General features: G+C 50.0%; 2 protein-coding genes across 4 annotated transcripts in view; both read right to left on the bottom strand.

Moving 5' to 3' along the window:
• TCEA3 (transcription elongation factor A3) overlaps positions 1 to 14721 on the bottom strand; it is a 47656-nt gene extending 32935 nt beyond the window's left edge. The window contains exons 1-4 of one of the 2 annotated variants that reach the window (XM_054540323.2): positions 12108 to 14721; positions 6647 to 6709; positions 5470 to 5575; positions 4814 to 4955 (exon numbers count right to left, since the gene is read on the bottom strand). In XM_054540323.2, coding sequence (XP_054396298.1) covers positions 4814 to 4955; positions 5470 to 5575; positions 6647 to 6709; positions 12108 to 12176 — 380 coding nt within the window. In that variant the 5' untranslated portion in view covers positions 12177 to 14721. The remainder of the gene's footprint in view (positions 1 to 4813; positions 4956 to 5469; positions 5576 to 6646; positions 6710 to 12107) is intronic. The other variant, XM_054540329.2, reaches the window with a different exon arrangement.
• A 1421-nt stretch (positions 14722 to 16142) lies between these two features.
• The window catches only part of ASAP3 (ArfGAP with SH3 domain, ankyrin repeat and PH domain 3), a 55762-nt gene continuing 53385 nt past the window's right edge, over positions 16143 to 18519 (bottom strand). For both annotated transcript variants that reach the window (XM_024234134.3, XM_024234130.3), the window contains exon 25: positions 16143 to 17507. In XM_024234134.3, coding sequence (XP_024089902.2) covers positions 17433 to 17507 — 75 coding nt within the window. In that variant the 3' untranslated portion in view covers positions 16143 to 17432. The remainder of the gene's footprint in view (positions 17508 to 18519) is intronic.

The raw sequence follows: 18519 nt of genomic DNA, 5'->3' as shown, positions 1-18519 counted from the left end.
CTCGCGCCTATAATCCCAGCACTTTGGGAGGCCAAGGCGGGTGGATCACCTGAAGTCAGGAGTTCGAGACCAGCCTGAGCAACATGGAGAAACCCCGTCTCTACTAAAAAAAGATACAAAAATTAGCCAGGCATGGTGGCACATGCCTGTAATCCCAGCTACTTGGGAGGCTGAGGCAGAAGAATCACTTGAATCTGGGAGGCGGAGATTGCCGTGAGCTGAGATCGTGCCATTGCACTCCAGCCTGGGCAACAAGAGTGAAACTCCGTCCCAAAAAAATAAAAAAAGTTGTACACTCTGCCTAAAGGAATGGAAAAATTATATATGTAGTTAGACCAGGCCTGGGAAAGGAGAGGAAGAAAAATAAAAGCTGCTTAATTTGTCTGATGTGCACAAATATTTCCCATGTTTATTCTAAGTTTCACTAATGTGGTTACAGTGTTTGTATAATGAATTAACATTAATAAAACTAAAAAGAAAGGAAATTAATTAACTGAGCTGAAATAGGACCCCCAACAACTGGCTTCTCCCAGCAGAATGAGGAGATACCTCTCCATTTTCTGCTCAGCCCCAGTGATAGCTTCATTTCCGAGTCCCATGGCTGTGAAAAGTGAGTGGGCATAACAATTTAGTGTCCCAGGAAAATGTATAGTGCACTTCAAATTTTATTAACAAAATATAAATATAAATGTACATATGAATGTTCTTTTTTTTTTTTTTTTTTTTTTAGACAAAGTCTCACTCCTCACCCAGGCTGGAGTGCAGTAGTGTGATCTTGGCTCACTGCAACCTCCTCTTCCCAGGCTCAAGTGATCCTTCCACCTCAGCCTCCCAAGTAGGTGAGAACACAGGTGCATGCCACCACACCCGGCTAATTTTTTTTACTTTTAATAGAGATAGGGTTTTGCCATTGGTCTCTAACTCCTGAGCTCAAGTGATCCACCTGCCTCCACCTCCCAAAGTGCTGGGATTACAAGCGTAAGCCACCTTTCCCGGCCCATATGTATGTTCTTTTATTTTTTTAAAGACAGAATCTCGCTCTGTCGTCCAGGCTGGAGTGCAGTGGGGTGATCTTGGCTCACTGCAGCCTCAGCCTCCCAAATTCAAGTGATCCTCCTGCCTCAGCTTCGCGAGTACCTGGGATTACAGGCACCCACTAGCATGCCCAGCTAATATTTGTATTTTTAGTAGAGACAGGGTTTCACCATGTTGGCCAGGCTGGTGTCGAACTCCTGAACTCAAGTGATCTGCCCGCCTTGGCCTCCCAAAGTGCTGGGATTAAGGGCATGAGCCACTGAGCCTGGCCTGGCCTGTATGTTCTTAAAAAACTATAAAGATATATATCAAAATGTTAACAATGGTTATTTCTGTTATTTCCTTCTTGTGTTTGATTTTCTAAACTTTTTACACTAAACACACCTTGCTACTGAAATGAATAGATTTATGTACATGAAAAGGTTACAAAATAGTATACAGAGTGTAATTCAATTTTATTAAAACAAATAGGTATTTTATACCTATTTATAGGTAGTAATGCATAGGAATAGTCTAGCAGGATGTATATATACATATATAAATTTTATATGTATATATACACACAATTATATGTGAGTGCTTGTTTCTAGATAATAAATTATATTTTATTTTACTTTATTTTATTTTGTTTTTTGAGACAGAGTCTCATTCTGTAGCCCAGGCTGGAGTGCAGTTGCGCAATCTCAGCTCACTGAAACCTTCGCCTCCTGGGTCCCAGTTCAAACAATTCTCCTCCTCAGCCTCCTGAGTAGCTGGAATTACAGGCACGTACCACCATGCCCAGCTAATTTTTGTATTTTTGGTAGAGATGGGGTTTCACCATGTTGGCCAGGCTGGTCCTGAACTCCTGACCTCGTGATCCGCCCGCCTCAGCCTCCCAAAGTGCTAGGATTATAGGCGTGAGCCACCGTGCCTGGCCCTTATCTTTTGTTTTGTTTTGTTTTGTTTTTAAGATGGAGTCTAGTGCTGTTGTCCAGGCTGGAGTGCAGTGGCGCGATCTCGGCTCACCGCCACCTCTGCCTCCCGGGTTCAAGCGATTTCCTGCCTCAGTCTCCTGAGTAGCTGGGATTATGGGCGCCTGCCACCAGGCCCAGTTAATTTTTGTATTTTTAGTAGAGACAGGGTTTCACTGTGTTGGCCAGGCTGGTCTTGAACTCCTGACCTCATGATTCACCTGCCTCAGCCTCCCAAAGTGCTGGGATTACAAGCATGAGACACTGCACCCGGCCTATTTTCTTATTTATTTGTATTTTTAAAACTTTCTACAATGAGCAAGTAATTATCTGTATTATAAAAAATACAAAATAGCTAAACTAAGACAACTAAAATATAATTAAAGACTATTATAAATAAAACATTTTATTTTTAAGAAGAAAGAACTGAAAAAATGATGTCTGTGTTTCAGGCCATAATACTGAGTCTCAGAGACGAAGGCCATAAGTGACCAAGTTCAGCCCAGAACCTGGCTTTCTGCTTTTTCATTGTTACCTCTCCTACATATGTTGTCCTCATACAGGCCTTTAAAAGAAATCCCTTTACTGTTCTTTTTTTTTTTTTTTTTTTTTTTTTTTTTTTTACAGAGTCTCGCTCTGTTGTCCACGCTTGAATGCAGTGGCGGGATCTCAGCTCACTGCAACCTCTGCTCCCAGGTTCAAGCGGTTCTCCCGCCTCAGCCTCCTGAGTGGCTGGGACTACAGGCATGCACCACCACCCCTGGTTAATTTTTGTATTTTTAGTAGAGACGGGGTTTCACCATCTTGGCCAGGCTGGTCTCAAACTCCTGACCTCAGGTCATCCACCCACCTCGGCCTCCCAAAGCGCTGGGATCACAGGCATGAGCCACTGCGCCCAGCCTCTTTACTGTTCATTTAGTGGGGCTTGGGGATGGAGCAAACAAAAACAAAAACTGTATGTGTTCAGGCTGCCACATTTACCTGGATGCCTACACTCTCCATGTGACAGATTAGTCCCAAATCCCATTTGGTCCCTCCCCAGTAGTTCAGCCTCTAGTCCTTCAACTTCATCTCATAAGAGCTCTCCTGCTCCTGGTCCTTCATTTGCCAAGGTTCTCATAACCACACAGGTGCTCCAGACATGGCCAGACCAGCCAGGGCATGAACAGGAGGTAATCCACAGGGCAGGGGACCATGCTGCTACAAATGGGCTAGCAATATTCAGTAAATGTTCACTCCGTGCTAGGCACTGTGGAGATGGTCAGGGATCCCCGAGCCAAACTTCTAACCCCTTTGGGAAAAGAATACACACTCGTGTGAAAAGTTAGATGCCAATTAGGGTTTTTCCAAGTAGGATACACTTGCAAAATGAGCAATGGAAAGGAACAGAACATAGAAAATGTGACAAAACCATTTCACAGGTATTACCTTTTAAAAAGCAGGCTATTAAAATTGGGGATGACTATAGAAACAAGTCAAAGAGAGAACAGAAAGAAAAGCCATACACTAACTCATCAACAGTGATTGTTTTTGGGTGGTGGGAATGTGGGTGATTTTTTTTTTCTACTTTTCTACATTTTCCTTTTTTTTTTTTTTCTTAAGACAGAGTTTCTCTCTTGTTGCCCAGGCTGGAGTGCAATGGTGCAATCTTGGCTCACTGCAACCTCCGATTTCCGGGTTCAAGTGATTCTCCTGCCTCAGCCTCCCGAGTAGCTGGGATTACAGGCATGTGCCACCACACCCAGCTAATTTTGAATTTTTAGTAGAGATGGGATTTCTCCATGTTGGTCAGGCTGGTCTCGAACTCCCGACCTCAAGCGATCCACCCACCTCGGCCTCCCAAAGTGCTGGGATTACAGGGGTGAGATACCGTGCCCGGCCTTCCATTATTTTCTACAACAGATTTTTATCACTCGTATTTGTTTAGTTTTTAAAAGCACTATTATTATTTTTTGTTTCAAAAGCAGTACAGGATCATTGTGAAAAAAACCCAACAATTCAGATTTAAAATTTTTATTGTATAATACAGAAAGTAGAGATCCTTTTAATTTATAATATACGTCTTGGTTTTTGTTTGTTTGTTTTTGAGACAGGTTCTTGCTCTGTTGCTCAGGCTGGAGTGCAGTGGCGCAATCTCAGCTCACTGCAACCTCCATCTCCCGGGCACAAGCGATTCTCCCACCTCAGCCTCCAGAGTAGCTAGGATTCCAGGTGCACACCACCACGCCTGGCTAATTTTTGTATTTTTTGTAGAGGCGGAGTTTTGCCATGTTGCCCAGGCTTGTCTCAAACTCGTGGGCTCAAGTGATCCTCCCGCCTCAGCCTCCCAAAGTGCTGGGATTACAGGTGTGAGCCACCGCGCCAGGTGCAGTGAATCTTATAAGTGGCTATTGCTTTTGCTAGCATCTTGGAAACTTTGTCTTTGGGACTGTTACAAGATTTGGGATGTGAGGCTTACACCCGCTGTGGTCTTGTTTCCCCGCACCTAGGCTGTTGCCTGGGTGGGCCAGAGAAGAGCTCTAGACTGCTGTGTGGTCTCCTATGGGAACTCTCTGTAGAGAAATGCTGGAGGCCCTCCTGCAGACACACTCTTACCTGTCCTTGCATCCTTCTAGGCAAAGCCAGTGCCATTTATGGCCTATTTGGGTCTTGTGAGTCTAATGTCTGGTTGAGCCTAAGAAGACCCCTAGAGGGGGCACTGCAGGAGATAATACCAGTATCTTCCTCCCCAGGATGTGAGGTTTAAATGAGATAATATACACTGAGTTGCTGTCAGAGGATGTGACAAGTGTCAGCTCCCTTCTCTCCATCCCAGAAAAGAATACCTGGTTTTGGGGTCTTCTCGTTTTTTCCTTGGTGGAGAAAGGCCTGCTTCTGGTTTCCAGTCTGAACAGTCAAGCCCTTTTTCCTTCTTCTTTGCTTTTTCTCTTTCCTCTCCTTTTTCTCCTTTTGGGGGTACAGGGGAGTCTGAAAACAAAAGGGTGGCATTGTCCCTCAGCTAAGCTCTGTCACAGCAGAACCCAGCATGACTTTAGTGGGGAGGGAGCAAAGGGCAGGGACGAGGACAGCTGCACACACACTCCCAACACACACACAAACACATTTACACACAAATGCACATACAACAGGAACATGTGTACAAATACACATACTCACATGGGGACATTAATACATTGGCAAACACACCTCTGCACATATTCAGACAAATGTGTGTATGTAGACATGTATTATATAGACAAATGCATGAGCGCACAAACACATAAGGGGCACATGTACACAAAACTCACAAGTCTACAAATCTTGCACTTGTGTACACAAACATTGGCAGTCCCCCACTAGCTACCTCCCCGATCCAGAGGCCATCTGTCACTGATTAAGTCACTCAACAAACATACACTTAGTGCTGGCTATGAGCCAGGCCCAGTCCTGTCCCAAGTGCTAGGAGAAAAACAGGGCTCAAGACAAGCTTGTCCTCTCTCACCTAGCAGCCGCTTCCAGTTTTTGATAAGGACTTTGGCCAAGGACACCACCTCCTTGTCTGAGCAGTGCTTGCGGACCCCATTAACAGCAACTCCAATCCTGGTTGTCTGCAAAGTGAGAGGGTTAAGGCATGATCTGGGAATGGATACACAGGAATGGCTGCCATCATTGGCAGGTCCTGCCCCAGCTCTACCACCACCTCCCCTTCCAGCCTGGACCCCCAGAGTCCTAGCCCTGACTCCTGGCTGAGGTCAGAACCCAACTACTGTAACTGAGGCCCTGCTCTGCACGAGGCCGAGGGCCCAGGGCTAAGCCTGACATGGAAGATACCTGTGGCTTTGGTGAAAGCCTGCATTTAGGGTTGGGGGCGGCACTTGGCTGACTGTCAGGACCCCTCCCATTCCCAACCCTCTAGTGTCTATTTTTTTGAGATGGAGTCTCGCTATGTTGCCCAGGCTGGAGTGCAGTGGTGCAATCTCAGCTCACTGCAACTTCCACCTCCCAGGTTCAAGCGATTCTCGTGCCTCAGCCTCCCGGGTAGCTGGGATTATAGGTGTGCGTCACCTTGCCCAGCTAATTTTTGTATCTTTAGTAGAAACGGGGTTTCACCATGTTGGCCAGGCTGGTCTTGAACTCCTGACCTCAGGTGATCTGCCTGCCTCGGCCTCCCAAAGTGCTGGGATTACAGGCATGAGCTACAGTGGCCAGCTCCCTCTAGTGCCTTTGAGCTACAGTTTCAACTGAGACAGCAGCTCCGGCTATGAGACCTTGCATCTCTCTGTGCTGATTTTTCAGGGCCAGAAGCTTTTGGTAAATCTGGGGACTTTAAGGGCCACACAGGGATTTTTAAATGGGGGACTTTTCCCTCTCCCTGGATCATGGGCCTCTTGGATCCCACAGGCCCAGGGCCTTGGGAATTGGGGTATTCAAGAAAAGCAAACCAGTCTTGCTCCAAGGCCCAGAGGTCCCCTACACCTAGAATGTACCCTCTCCGTCCCCGAGATTTCCCTGTGTCCCCCTCAGTCCCTCCCTGGGAGGTCTCCACCTCAAGATCCCCTCCCCGCAGGCCCCCCCTCAGAAATTCCTCCCAGACTCCACCTTCCCCCACCGGGGGTCTTTCCCTCCCCCACCAGCTCTCCCCCCAGGCACTGTCCCAAGGCTTCCCGCCCCCGCCCCACCTGTAGTAGCTGGATGGACATCTGGCAGCTGTGCAGCTTCTTCAGAAGGTCCAGGGCCCCTTCCTGTGGGAGGCCACAAGGTGAGGACTGGGGCCCGGGTCCTGACCAGGCTTCTCTGACTATTGTGTGGCCTTGGTACAGGGAGCAGGAGGATACAGACAGACACGTGGCCGAAGGACAGGCAAGGGGCAGAAGGAAGGAGAGAGACGAGAAACATTCTGTCCTAGACGGTGCTCTAACTTCATCTCCAGCCACCTGCTGGGTTCAAACCCTCTGAGCCAGGCTCCTGACCTCCTTTGGTTCTGCTGTGCCTCTCCCCAGGAATGCCCTCCCCCTTCCCCATCTTTCCTCCAAAATGAATTCCTTCCTGGCTTATTGTTGCTCGTGTCCCTGTAGCGTCCTTCCCTTACCTCCCCACTGTGAACTTCACAGGGTGAGGACTGGGGGCTTTTTAAAAAACAAAACAAAACAGCTTGGCCAGCATGGTGGCTCACACCTATAATCCCAGCACTTTGGGAGGCTGAGGTGGGCGTGTCACTTGAGGCCAGGAGTTCAAGACCAGCCTGGCCAACATGGTGAAGCCCCATCTCTACTAAATACAAAAATTAGCCAGGCGTAGTGGCACATGCCTGTAATCCCAGTTACTTAGGAGGCTGAGGCAGGAAAATTGCTTGAGCCCAGGAGATGGAGGTTACAGTGAGCCAAGATCACCCCACTGCACTCCAGCCTGGGTGACAGTGAGACTCCAACTTGAACAAAACAAAACAAAACAAAACCCCAGCTTTTTTGAGGTATAATTGACATACAATAACTGCACACTTTGCAGTGTAAAATTTGATAAGTTTCAACATACGTGTATACCCATGGAACCCTCCCCACAATCAAGATAAAAGCACAGCCACCAGCCCCAAAAGCTTCTTCCTGTCCCCTTTCTAATCCATCCCTCCCCATCTCCAATCCTAAACAACCACAATTCTGCCTTCTGTTACTATAGGTGACCTTGTATCTTTAAGGATTTTATATAAAGAGTATGTAGGGCAAAAACCCTTTTTTATCTGGCTTATTTCAGCATAATTATTTTTGAGACTCATCCATGTTGTCTCGTGGATCAGTAGTTGCTTTTTATTGCTGAGTGGTTTTCCACTGTATGTATGTACCACAGTTTGTTTGGCATTTTTTGAGACAAGATCTCACTTTGTTGCCCAGGCTGGAGCGCAGTGGCACCATCACGGTTCACTGCAGCTTCGACCTTCCGGGCTCAGGTGATCCTCCCACCTCAGCCTCCCGAATAGCTGGGACCACAGGTATGCACCACCACATCTGGCTAATTTTTTGCATTGTTTTGTAGAGAAGGGGTTTTGCCATGTTGCCCAGGCTGGTCTCAAACTTCTGGCCTCAAGTGATCCTCCTGCCTCGGCCTCCCAAAGTGCTGGGATTACAGGCGTGAGCCACCACACCCAGTCTACCACAATGTTTTAAATTCATTCACCGGTTGATGGGACTTAATGGATAGGTTCCAGTTTGGGGCTGCTACAAATAAAGCTTCTAGGTACATTCATTTCAAGTCTTTGTGTGAACATGTACTTTAACTTCTCTCGGGTAAAGAGAACCGTTCTAATCTCTGAGAACTTAGGGCTCAGCAGAGAGTCCAGTGCTCCCTGAGTGGATGAACTTGTGCAGGAGTAAAGCAGAAAGAAGGTGGGAGGCAGAAAAAGGCTTAGGTTTGAAAATCTGTGAACTGCCAGGCCCTGGAAACCCTTTCAGCCTTCTCCTTTCCCCCAGCCCCTTCCTAGAAGCCATACCTGCCTGCTGTCCTGAGATCAGTTCCCTGGGGAGCACCAGCTGACGGTGTCCTGTGTGTCCCTATCCTTGGCCCACAGTTCATGGTTCCAGCTGCCAGTCCCCACCCTGACAGGACCTGGACCATGTCCCAAGAGCTGCCCTCTGTCAGTCCTTAGCCTCCCTGAGAACTTGGGTTCACATAGGTTTTCAGAAGCGTGACCTGCAGATGTCTGTGTATGTGAACTTGGGGGTGCACAACTCCAAGTGTAACATTAATTAAAGGCTTGCTATGTACTGGGCACTCTTCTAAGTTTTTTACCTGTATTATCTCATTTAACTTTCACAATGACCCTATCGGGTAGGTCCTGTGTATTATTCCCATTCTTACAGAATTATTATCCCATGTTCACCAAAGAGCAATCCAAGAAACAGAGAGGTTAAGTAATTTTCTCAAGGTCACATGCTTTATAAGGAGCCAAGTTGGGATTCAAACTCAGGCCTTTTGGGCTCTAACCACTATATAAATTGTGTTAGCGTGGGCGTAGATCTGTCTAGACATACACAGTCATGGACTATCAACATGGGTAAGTGTAGTGGTGTGCTGGCCAACGTTTAACAACCAGTTCTCAGGAAAAAAAAAAAACTGACCTGCAGTGTTTGCCAATTTCTGTGGTGTAAACACTCATCCCATGGCCAGTTTCAAGCTACCAACATGCTGTCACTGAACTGAAGGAAGTTTTGGGAGGAGATGTACAGTACCATACCATTATATAGTATTTCCACCGTACAGATAACAATAGAAGTAAATTACCTCTGACCATACATGACAGTACAATGTAGTAAAACAATCAGGAATTAATTATTTTGGAGGATTCCTTACCTTTGTTTCTAATATAATTTATTTAATTGTAAGCAGATAATGTAATTTTTTGAAACAATTGCTGTGTTTAACCATCAGGTTGCAAAATTCCTGAAAATGCAACAATCAGTGTTAAGCCAGTTCCACCTCTCTACTGGGTGTATGCCTTGTGTGTCACAGCTGTATAACTGGGTCATATTGGAGGAGAATAGCCATGAGCCTGGATTGTAGCTGGGTAAACAAAGCCTTGTGCAAATGTTGCTGGGTGTATCTCTCTGAACACACAAATGGGTTCTGTAGCCAGCAGTATCTCTGGTCTAAGAGTGGAGCTGTGAATATGCAGCTCCAGGCACAGCTGTGTCTATTTGGCTTTGTGGGATGATGCCTGTGTTATAAGATCTGAATGTATAAATGTGGCTGTTTGCTAAGTCTGTAGCATTGCATGTCTGGGTGTAGCTGTGCTGCGTGCACACGTGTGTGGCTGTCTCTGTGTATCATTCTGTAACTATAATGGTCAGTGTGGGTCATATGGGTCAGTATGCTTGTCATGTTGGTGTCAGTGGCCGTGTCTCATACGCAGTTAGGTTCAGCTGCTTGTTTAACTACTGTGTTGTGGCCACATGTTATAGCTATGTGTGTGTGTGTAGCTGTGACCGTAGGCACTTGGTTGCATGTTTGAAGTTGCTTCTGTTAGTGCATGCTCAGAGGATGTGACAAAGCCTTAAGTGGCTGAGACTTCAGCAACTGGCAGTAAACCCCAGGCCTGAGCTGCAACGTGGAGGATCCGTCTTATTACAGGAAGTATGCCCTCCCCTGCCTAACCACCGCTGGGCGGGTCCACTTTCATTCCCAGAGCAGGCCCCACCTTTCTCGGCCAGACGCCCAGAGCTCCATGCCCACCCAGACACTGCCAAGAGCCCAGGCGCAGACGTGGCTGTAAACTGGCTCCATGCTGCAGGGACCCTGCGGCCAGACTTGCATCTTTTCTGGGGACAGCTCTGGGCACTTCCACAGGAATCCATCTCCAAAAGACACCATTTCCTCTTCCCATTTCACAGAAGAGGAAACTTGAGGCCCAGAGAGGGAAGGTTGAGTGGCTTTTGCCTAGGGCCATAAAAGGAGTGAGGGGGAGGCCAGGGCAGGTCCTGTCCTCTTCAGCCAGAGCTCTACCCCAAGCAGGCTGCCTCTCCCCGGGTCTCTAGGCGTCCTCACCCTACCCCTCTTACCCAGGGGCCCAGAATTTCTTTTCTGGCCTAAACTTGGGGGTCAGTAAGGAGCTGGGCTGGGATAACCTGTCTATTTGAACTGGAATTTGGCTCAGATTCCCTGGCTAGGCTCTGCCAACCCCAGCTGAGAAAATGCTCCCCCATGACTTGAGGCTCAGTTGTACTGAGGATTGTGGAGGAGTCTGGAACCGGGAGCACATGGAGGTTGGGAGTGTCAGGTGAGGAGTTCCCAGCACTCTGCAGGTTTGTGCTGTATCTTTCTGTGTTGGACCTGGCTGTGTAGAAGCAGGTCTTGTTCGCCAGTTCTTACCAAGCACAGGTCTGAGTCCTACTAAGGGCTTTACATCTCTGTCTCATCTCTCCAATCCTCACCGCTGCCAGCAGAGACAAGAATCCAGTGACATCCCTTCTCGAGAGGCAGATAATCTCATCTCTTTCTTACAGATGAAGAAACTGAGGCTCTGGCCTTTATATGGACACCAACTCATGACTGCCCAGTGTCCACTCTAGGGCTCCCTGCCACTTCATGGTTCCAGTGACCCTTCCCTGGGCCTTGGCTACTCTTCCTGGCTCTAAAACTTCCCTTAGGGTCTCTTCCTTTCCCAGGCTCCTAGGTGTCCTGGAAATGCAGGTGGCTGCAGCACATGGCTACGGATGGTGGGAGGAAGAGGACCCTGGAACGGGAACGGGAGGTGAGATGGGCATGCTCACCAGGCTCCCTTTTTTTCCCTCCCAGGGTGAGCCCAGGCCCTCCAGGACCCAAGGCCAAATTTGCTCTGGCTAGGCGACCTGTCGGCCGCCAGCCCCAGGCAAAGATCACGGGGAAAATCAAACATTAACTTCCAGCTGGGTCTGCGCTCTGGCCAGGACCCTTCGGTAAGGCTGTCAGCCCTGCTCCCAACCTCCCGCCGAGCCCGCTCCTCCCTCCGCCCTCGCCCTCGCTGCACAGGCCTCCAGCCCGGCCCCCTTCCCCCGCCCCGCGGGCCCCCGCACCTGTTCGGCCCCCGCCCGTCCGGGCCGCACCCCAAGGCCAAGGAAAGGGAAAATTGCCAAAAGAACCGCTCCTGACGCACCAAGCGGTGGGGTCGCAGGATCCACGGCCTTTTGCTTCTCTCCTGCATACCCACTCCGGGGTGCAGGGATGCAGCTCAGTACCCCCGTCAGCCCAAGTTTCTCTGAACTTCTCGGGCCACCAGGATTTGCCCCCCGCCCCGCCGCCGCTCCCCGGGCTTTGCACACGCCAAGTCCTGGGACTCCCAAAGTCCTTTCTCACGTCCAGCTCTCTTCGCCTGCTTTCCTGGGCCCTGCACTAGCTGCCCAGGGTGAACCCTACACGTCCAAAGGGACGTGCACAAGTCGCGCCTACGAGACCCGCACGATCCCCTGGCGTCCTGGGCCACGCACACGCCCACCTCGAGGTGCTCAGCAAGGGTCCCCAAGGGACCTTGGGCCCTGCACCAGCCGCTCCTCCCTCGGGTCCCCGAGTCCCGTACGCGTCCCCACGGCGCCCCGCCAGTACGTCCCCACCCCGGAATCCGGGGCTCGCCCGCGCCTCCCGGGGGCGGGAGCCGTGGCCCAAACTCTGCAGCCTCACCGTGTTCTTCCTGGCCACCATCTTCTCCAGCTTTTTGGCGATCCTCAGCAGCTCCTCTTCCTGGCCCATGTTGGCCCGCGACGCCCGGCGGGGCGAGGGGCACAGGGGCAGCAGTAGGGCCTCGGGGGCAGGAGGCGCGAAGGCGGAGGGCGCGCAACCCGCGCGGGCCCCAAACACACACGACACACACGCCCGGCGGGGGCGGGGCTCTCCCCACCCCCACCCCCCACCGTCCGCCTCCCAACTGTGCGGGGGAGGGGTGGCGGGCACTAAATATAGACTTCAAGGACTTGCCCGGGCACTGATTGCCCGCGCCGGCCGGTCGGGCCTCAGGGGAGTGACGAGGCTGAGAGAGGGGACCCTCCAACTCCGGCCTTTCCAGGGGCGCCGGGGGACCGAAGAGAGATTTGGGAAGGAGGGCTCTCTGGCGAGCTGGGAGGCTGTGACCTGGCCACAGGCGGCGGTCGCGGCGCGGAGGGCGCCTGGGGGTGTCCCAGGGGCCCCGGGAAGCGTTCTGGGCTCCCGCGTCTCTGCACCGCTGCATCTCAAAGCGGGGACTCAGTTCCGCGCTTATGCCCAAGTGGAGGCAACTCGGTGCCCAAGTGGAGGCAACTCGGTGCGCTCGAATCCCGTGTGTGTGTGTGTGTGTGTGTGTGTGTGTGTGTGTATATGTGTGTGTGTGTGTGTGTAGATCACTAAATCCAGCACTGCTTTAACCTGCACTCACTCCATCGTGCACACGGCCTGTGCATGCCACGTGTATCCAGGCTCCTGTTTGCCTCTGTCTACCTAAAACTTCGTTTGCTGGCTGTTTTGTTAGTAAGGCTTTGCATTTTTAACAAGCTCCTACGTGCTGGGGGTGCTGCTGGTCCCAGAACTACACTCTACACTCTGAGTAGTGACAGCTTATCGGGGAGACTTTATTTTTTTGAGATAGGGTCTGCTTCTGTGGCTGAGGCCAGAGTGCAGTGGAGCAATCAGGCTCACTGCCTCGACTTCCCCAGCTCAAGTGATCCTTTCTGCCTCAGCCTCCTGAGTAGCTAGGACTACATCCACCATGCCCAGCTAATTTTTTAATTTTTTGTAAAGACTAGGTCTTACTATGTTGCCCAGGCTGGTCTGGAACTCCTGGTCTCAAGTGATCCTCCTGCCTTGGCTTCCCAAAGAGCTGTAATTACAGATGAGATTCTTTTTTTTTTTTTTTGAGACGGAGTCTCGCACTGTCGCCCAGGCTGGAGTGCAGTGCTGTGATCTTGGCTCACTGCAAGCTCTGTCTCCTGGGTTCACACCATTCTCCTGCCTCAGCCTCCTGAGTAGCTGGGACTACAGGCGCCCGCCACCATGCCCGGCTAATTTTTTTTTGTATTTTTAGTAGAGATGGGGTTTCACCGTGTTAGCCAGAATGGTCTCGATCTTCTGACCCCGTAATCTGCCTGCCTCAGCCTCCCAAAGTGCTGGGATTACAGGCGTGAGCCACTGTGCCCCGCCGAGATTCATTCTTAAGTGCACCAAATTTTGAGAAATACTGATCCAGGTGCAAGGCTGCCAGGTCAGGCCAGTATCCCCTCAGTGGGGTTGGGTTTAGAAGAGTCATCTTAGTGGAAAGGTGGAAACACAATTGTGTCTATCTTCCCCAGCCATGCACGGATCTGCCTTCCTGTGGAATGATCTCCAATGATCTTCAAGTATCTCCTGCAGACCCAGTTCTCTTGCTAAATGAGTGAGTTTAATGGACAGAAAATGATCTTCCTGTGATGGGGGTGGGGCTCAGGAACCTGGAGGAAGGCATGAAAAGTGGTCCACAGTGTGTGCAGGTTGGGACTGTGGGAGCTGGGGTTGGGGTGTCGAGTGAAATCTCCTGATTTTCCTGAGAGAACCCCATTCCAGCTTGGGTGGCAGAGGCAGCTTGGTGTGGACACCTATCTTCTAATTGCTATGTGACTGGGATCAAGGTAGGACAGAGTAGGTTTTTTTAATCCATTCAACAAATACGTACTGAGTGTCCAAGCAATGAACAAGACAGACCCAGTCCCAGAAAGCTTGAGACTCAGTCTGTGGGCAAGAGAAACCTTAAACAAAAACAGACATGGTCAATTAATGCATTTATCATAGCTGGGGTAAAGGGCAGGAAGCAGTGGAGGATAGCTTAAGGACACATTCGAGGGGACCTGCACTATTTAGGGTGTCATCTTCTCTGAAGAAATGAAGTTTAAACTTTGGGCTGAAGTACACAGTGGCCGTTGAGGGGAGGAGGAAGTGTTCACGGAAGAAAGGAAGAGGCATTCAACATATATTTACAGAGCACCTAATATGTGCCAGGTAGTTCTTGTTCTGGACATCCAGAGAGGAACAAAATAGTCCTCTCCTCTTGGAGTTCCAAATGTGCAAAGCTTAGGGATGGGAGGGTGCCTGGCCTGCCTGACAGTGTTGGAGGAACTGAAAAATTGGTGTGACTGCAGCACAGAGGTGAGGAGTGTGGGGAGAGGCAGTGGGTGGGACCTGAGCATGCAGCGCTGCTGGTCACATTTGGGAAGTCTAATGGTTTGGGATTCTGGGAGGCCTTTTGGCCAATCCCAGCCAAGCCCTTCTGGGTTGAAGAGACTCAACCTCAGCAGCCTGAGGCTACTTAGGATTGCCTTATGAAAAAAAAAAAAAAAAAAAAAAAAAGGCCAGGAGTAGTGGCTCATGCCTGTAATCCTAGCACTTTGGGAAGCCAAAGCAGGAGGACTGCTTGAAGCCAGGAGTTCAAGACTAGCCTGGGCAACAGAGAGAGAGAGACCTCGTCTCTACAAAATATTTTAAAAAGCTGGGCATGGTGGTGTGGGCCTATAGTCCCAGCTACTCAGAAGGCTGAGGCAGGAGGATTGCTTGAGCCCAGGAGTTCAAGGTTACAGTGAGCTCTGATTGTGCCACTGTACTCCAGTGTGGGAGACAGAGCCATCAAAAAAAAAAAAAAGAGATTTTTCTCAAATTTCCACCCAGTCACCACCCTGAGACGTGCGACATCAAAAAAAGTTAAGACTCCTAGAACATCAGGGTATGAAGGCCCCTAAGAAAACATGGAGTCCAACCTCTTTATTGTATAGATGGGAAGACTGAGGCCCAAAGAGAGTGATGATCCTCTCAGGGTTGGACCCTGTTGATACCATCATATCCCCTCTGCCTACCTGTCCACTCTGCAGGTCACCAGAAGATAATTCCTGGACACACCTTGGACAGCTCCCCACATTTCCCTGATTTGGAGCTTTGGGGTGGTAGGAAATTGATGCCCTCAGAAAGGACACCCCCAACCAGCAAGAAACCAGAGTTGGTGGAAAACATCATTTCTTCACTCTCAATGGGACAACCTGAAGGCATGTTCTAGTCAATACTGTTTCTCACAGGTCCCCAACAAGAGTTAGAGACAGAGTCTCGCTCTGTTGTTCAGGCTGGAGTGCAGCGGCGCCATCATGGCTCACTGCAGCCTTGAACTCCTGGGCTCAAGCAATTCTCCCACCCGAGTAGCTGGACTATAGGTTCTCACCAACACGCCCAGCTCTTTATTGCTCTTTGACTTTCTGTTTCACTTCTCTATTCCTTCCTGCTTCCTGGGATCATTTCACAGATAAGCTATTTGCTCCCAAATCCTTGTCTCAGGGGCAATCAACAGAGACAGTGGCAGAGGACCATGAGAGAGCTAGAATTTCAGGTCTCCAGACTCCTAGTCCAGTGCTCTTTCCAGGGTTTCTCAACCTTGGCACTATTAACATTTTGGACTGAATAATGCATTGCTATGGAGGGTTGACCTATGCACCGTAGGATGTTTAGTAGCATCCCTGACCTTTGTCCACTAAATGCCACTAGCACCCTCCAGTTGGGAACAGTCAAAACTGTTTTCTGCTTTATCAGAAGTTCCCTGGGGCAAAACACTGTGGTTGCAAACCACTGTTCCACATCAGGCCATCTCCCTTGCCAGGTCCAGAGAAAGAATTTCAAGCCCCAAGATTCCGTTCCCCTCCCTGTTGCTCTTTAGATCACATAAATGAAACCACTGGAAACTGACCCCCCAATCCTTTATTAGAGATGAGTGAAATAACAAGTCTGAGATGAATGAAACCAGACACTGGGGGCTCAAAAGACAACCCTGTTCCTGTGGGAACCACAGACCAGTCAGGTCTCCAGGGGAAACAGCACAGCCTCCCCAGCCAGGCAGCTGTGTTGGCCATTGGTGCTCTCTAGTCTCCCCTGCTTGGCTTGGCCCATTCCTGCCAGGGCCCAGCACCCAGCAACTGGCAAGTTGAGATGTTAGCGGTTGATGATGGCTTAGGTGTATCTGCTTTCTCATTGGGGCCAAGCAATGATAGAATTTCTAGTGCTGGGAAGCAGAACCCTTAAGTCTCTGCCCTCCCAATTCTATTACTCTCCCTTCTTTCTTTGCCTCTCCATTCCCTCAGACTAAAAGGCTCCTGAGTTGACCAAGAGAAAGAGAAGAGAAGTGGGCATCCATCAACCCAGACCATTCCTTTCCTTCCTGCTAATCAAGAACACAAGCAAATGTGGGTGTATCTGACTCTACTATTTGGCTGGGGAATATAGGAGAGTGCCTAGGGAAGGCTGTGCTGTCCCTCAAAAGGAGTGACATTCAGAATATTTTTATTTAACAGCCAGTACAGCATGCATGTTGACCAGCCAGAATGGATGTGATCTGTAGACAACTGTAATGGTCATACAGGTATAAACCAGCTGAGTCCAGAGCCATGCCCTGGAATCTGACCCTGCCTATTCCCAAGCCCAACCCCTAAGATCAGCTTTCCACCAAAGGACCACCCCTGCAGGGCCCTTGTCTTACTCGTGTGGTATCTGAAGTGCCTAACACAGGTCCAGACATACAGTTGGAATTTAGTGAAGGAATATTAGACTAATAAACAGCTGGCTGAGAAGACAGTCCCTACTTGGCAGCGTCCCTGATCTGGAAGTCAGTGATGGAGGGCTCTCCTGCCCTTGTGAAGCCCCCAGACTGATGGGGGAAATAGAGTCTCGATCTGATGAGGGACTGAGAGTTCTGCAGCTGAAGCCAGCTCAGGAGCACTCAGATCCAGCCACAGGGCTCCCAGGCCCCTAGCGGGTAATGAGATAGGAAGAACTGCCATCAGCCCTAACAGGGAAAGGCCATGTGTTCTTGGTAGTGGCATGGCCCGTGGCAGGAAGAAGGCCAGCCAGAGAGGCACAAGGGACAGAGAGAGCGAGATCCAAGAGAACAAATGTCTCAGCTCCCCAGTTTTGTGAGCTCAAGTCCCAGCTCTGAACATTGGGGCCAGCATGGGGCATGTGGGGGCCAGCAAGGAGCTAGTCTTGCAAAAGTTGCACAGAACTTGCTGGGAGACTCCCAGTCCTTGAGCCATCTCCTTCAGTGATGCCAACCTGCAGAAAGAAGGATGAAACTGACATTTTCGAAGCACCTGTAACATACCAGGTGTTCATCTCACTCAGTTTCACATCTGTCCTACTGTAGACAGATTAAATTATTCTCATTTTACAGACAAAGAAACTTGACAAAGTGAAGCCAATTGTCCAAAGTCTCCTTACTCTAAAGCCCAAGCTCTTGCTATCATACACACCACAATCACAGGCATCAGTTAAATGCCATCTGATGGATACTTGGTTTTCAGGGCAATAGTAGAACCAGGATATGGACATAGATTTGTGTCTGGTGACTAACTCTGGTGGACTAAAGATGATGATTCCCCAGACAGAACCAGTTTTTGCCCCTGCCATCCTGACTCCCAACACAACCAATGCCATTCTGAGGAATTCCCAGAGGAACAAGGGACAGAAGAGGCTTCCTTCCCAACACAACTGGCTCTGATCTGTGCCCACTCCTAGGTTCAACTAATATATGCCATTGTTGGAGCCTTGGTGATTCAGCAGGGAGAAGCTGGATTAAGGATGACAGCTCTTGCCCTGTCCCTGTCACATCCCTCTATGCCTGGGATCTGAAAGTCCCTGTGGATTCCAGGAGACTCATGAACAAGGGGAGAGTTAGGCAAACAAGGGCTGGTACACGGCCACCTAATCCTGCCTCTTCTGCAGGGAAGTGATGCCTTCTCTGAGTGACTGGCCTGGCTAACACAACTTTCCTCATCCTCCCCTGGGGAGAAGCCAGAGCTTGGGCCTCATCATCGCTGCCATCCCTCAAGGCCTGGGCTCTCCTCAGCTTCACCCAGCCCTGGGTTGGAGCAGGGAAAGAGGAGCACCAGGACAGGGACTGGCCAAACTGCAGCCACCTGGGCACCACGACAGGGACTGGCCAAACCACGACCACCTGGGCACCAGGACAGGGACTAGCCAAACCGTGGCCACCTGGGCACCAGGACAGGGACTGGTCAAACCACGGCTGCCTGGGCACCAGGAGAGGGACTGGCCAAACCATGCC

This window comes from Pongo abelii, chromosome 1 (genome assembly GCF_028885655.2).
Source record: "Pongo abelii isolate AG06213 chromosome 1, NHGRI_mPonAbe1-v2.0_pri, whole genome shotgun sequence".
Classification (NCBI taxonomy): Eukaryota; Metazoa; Chordata; class Mammalia; order Primates; family Hominidae; genus Pongo; species Pongo abelii.
Note: the sequence above shows the minus strand (reverse complement) of the source record. Positions and strands in the feature narration are given on the sequence as shown.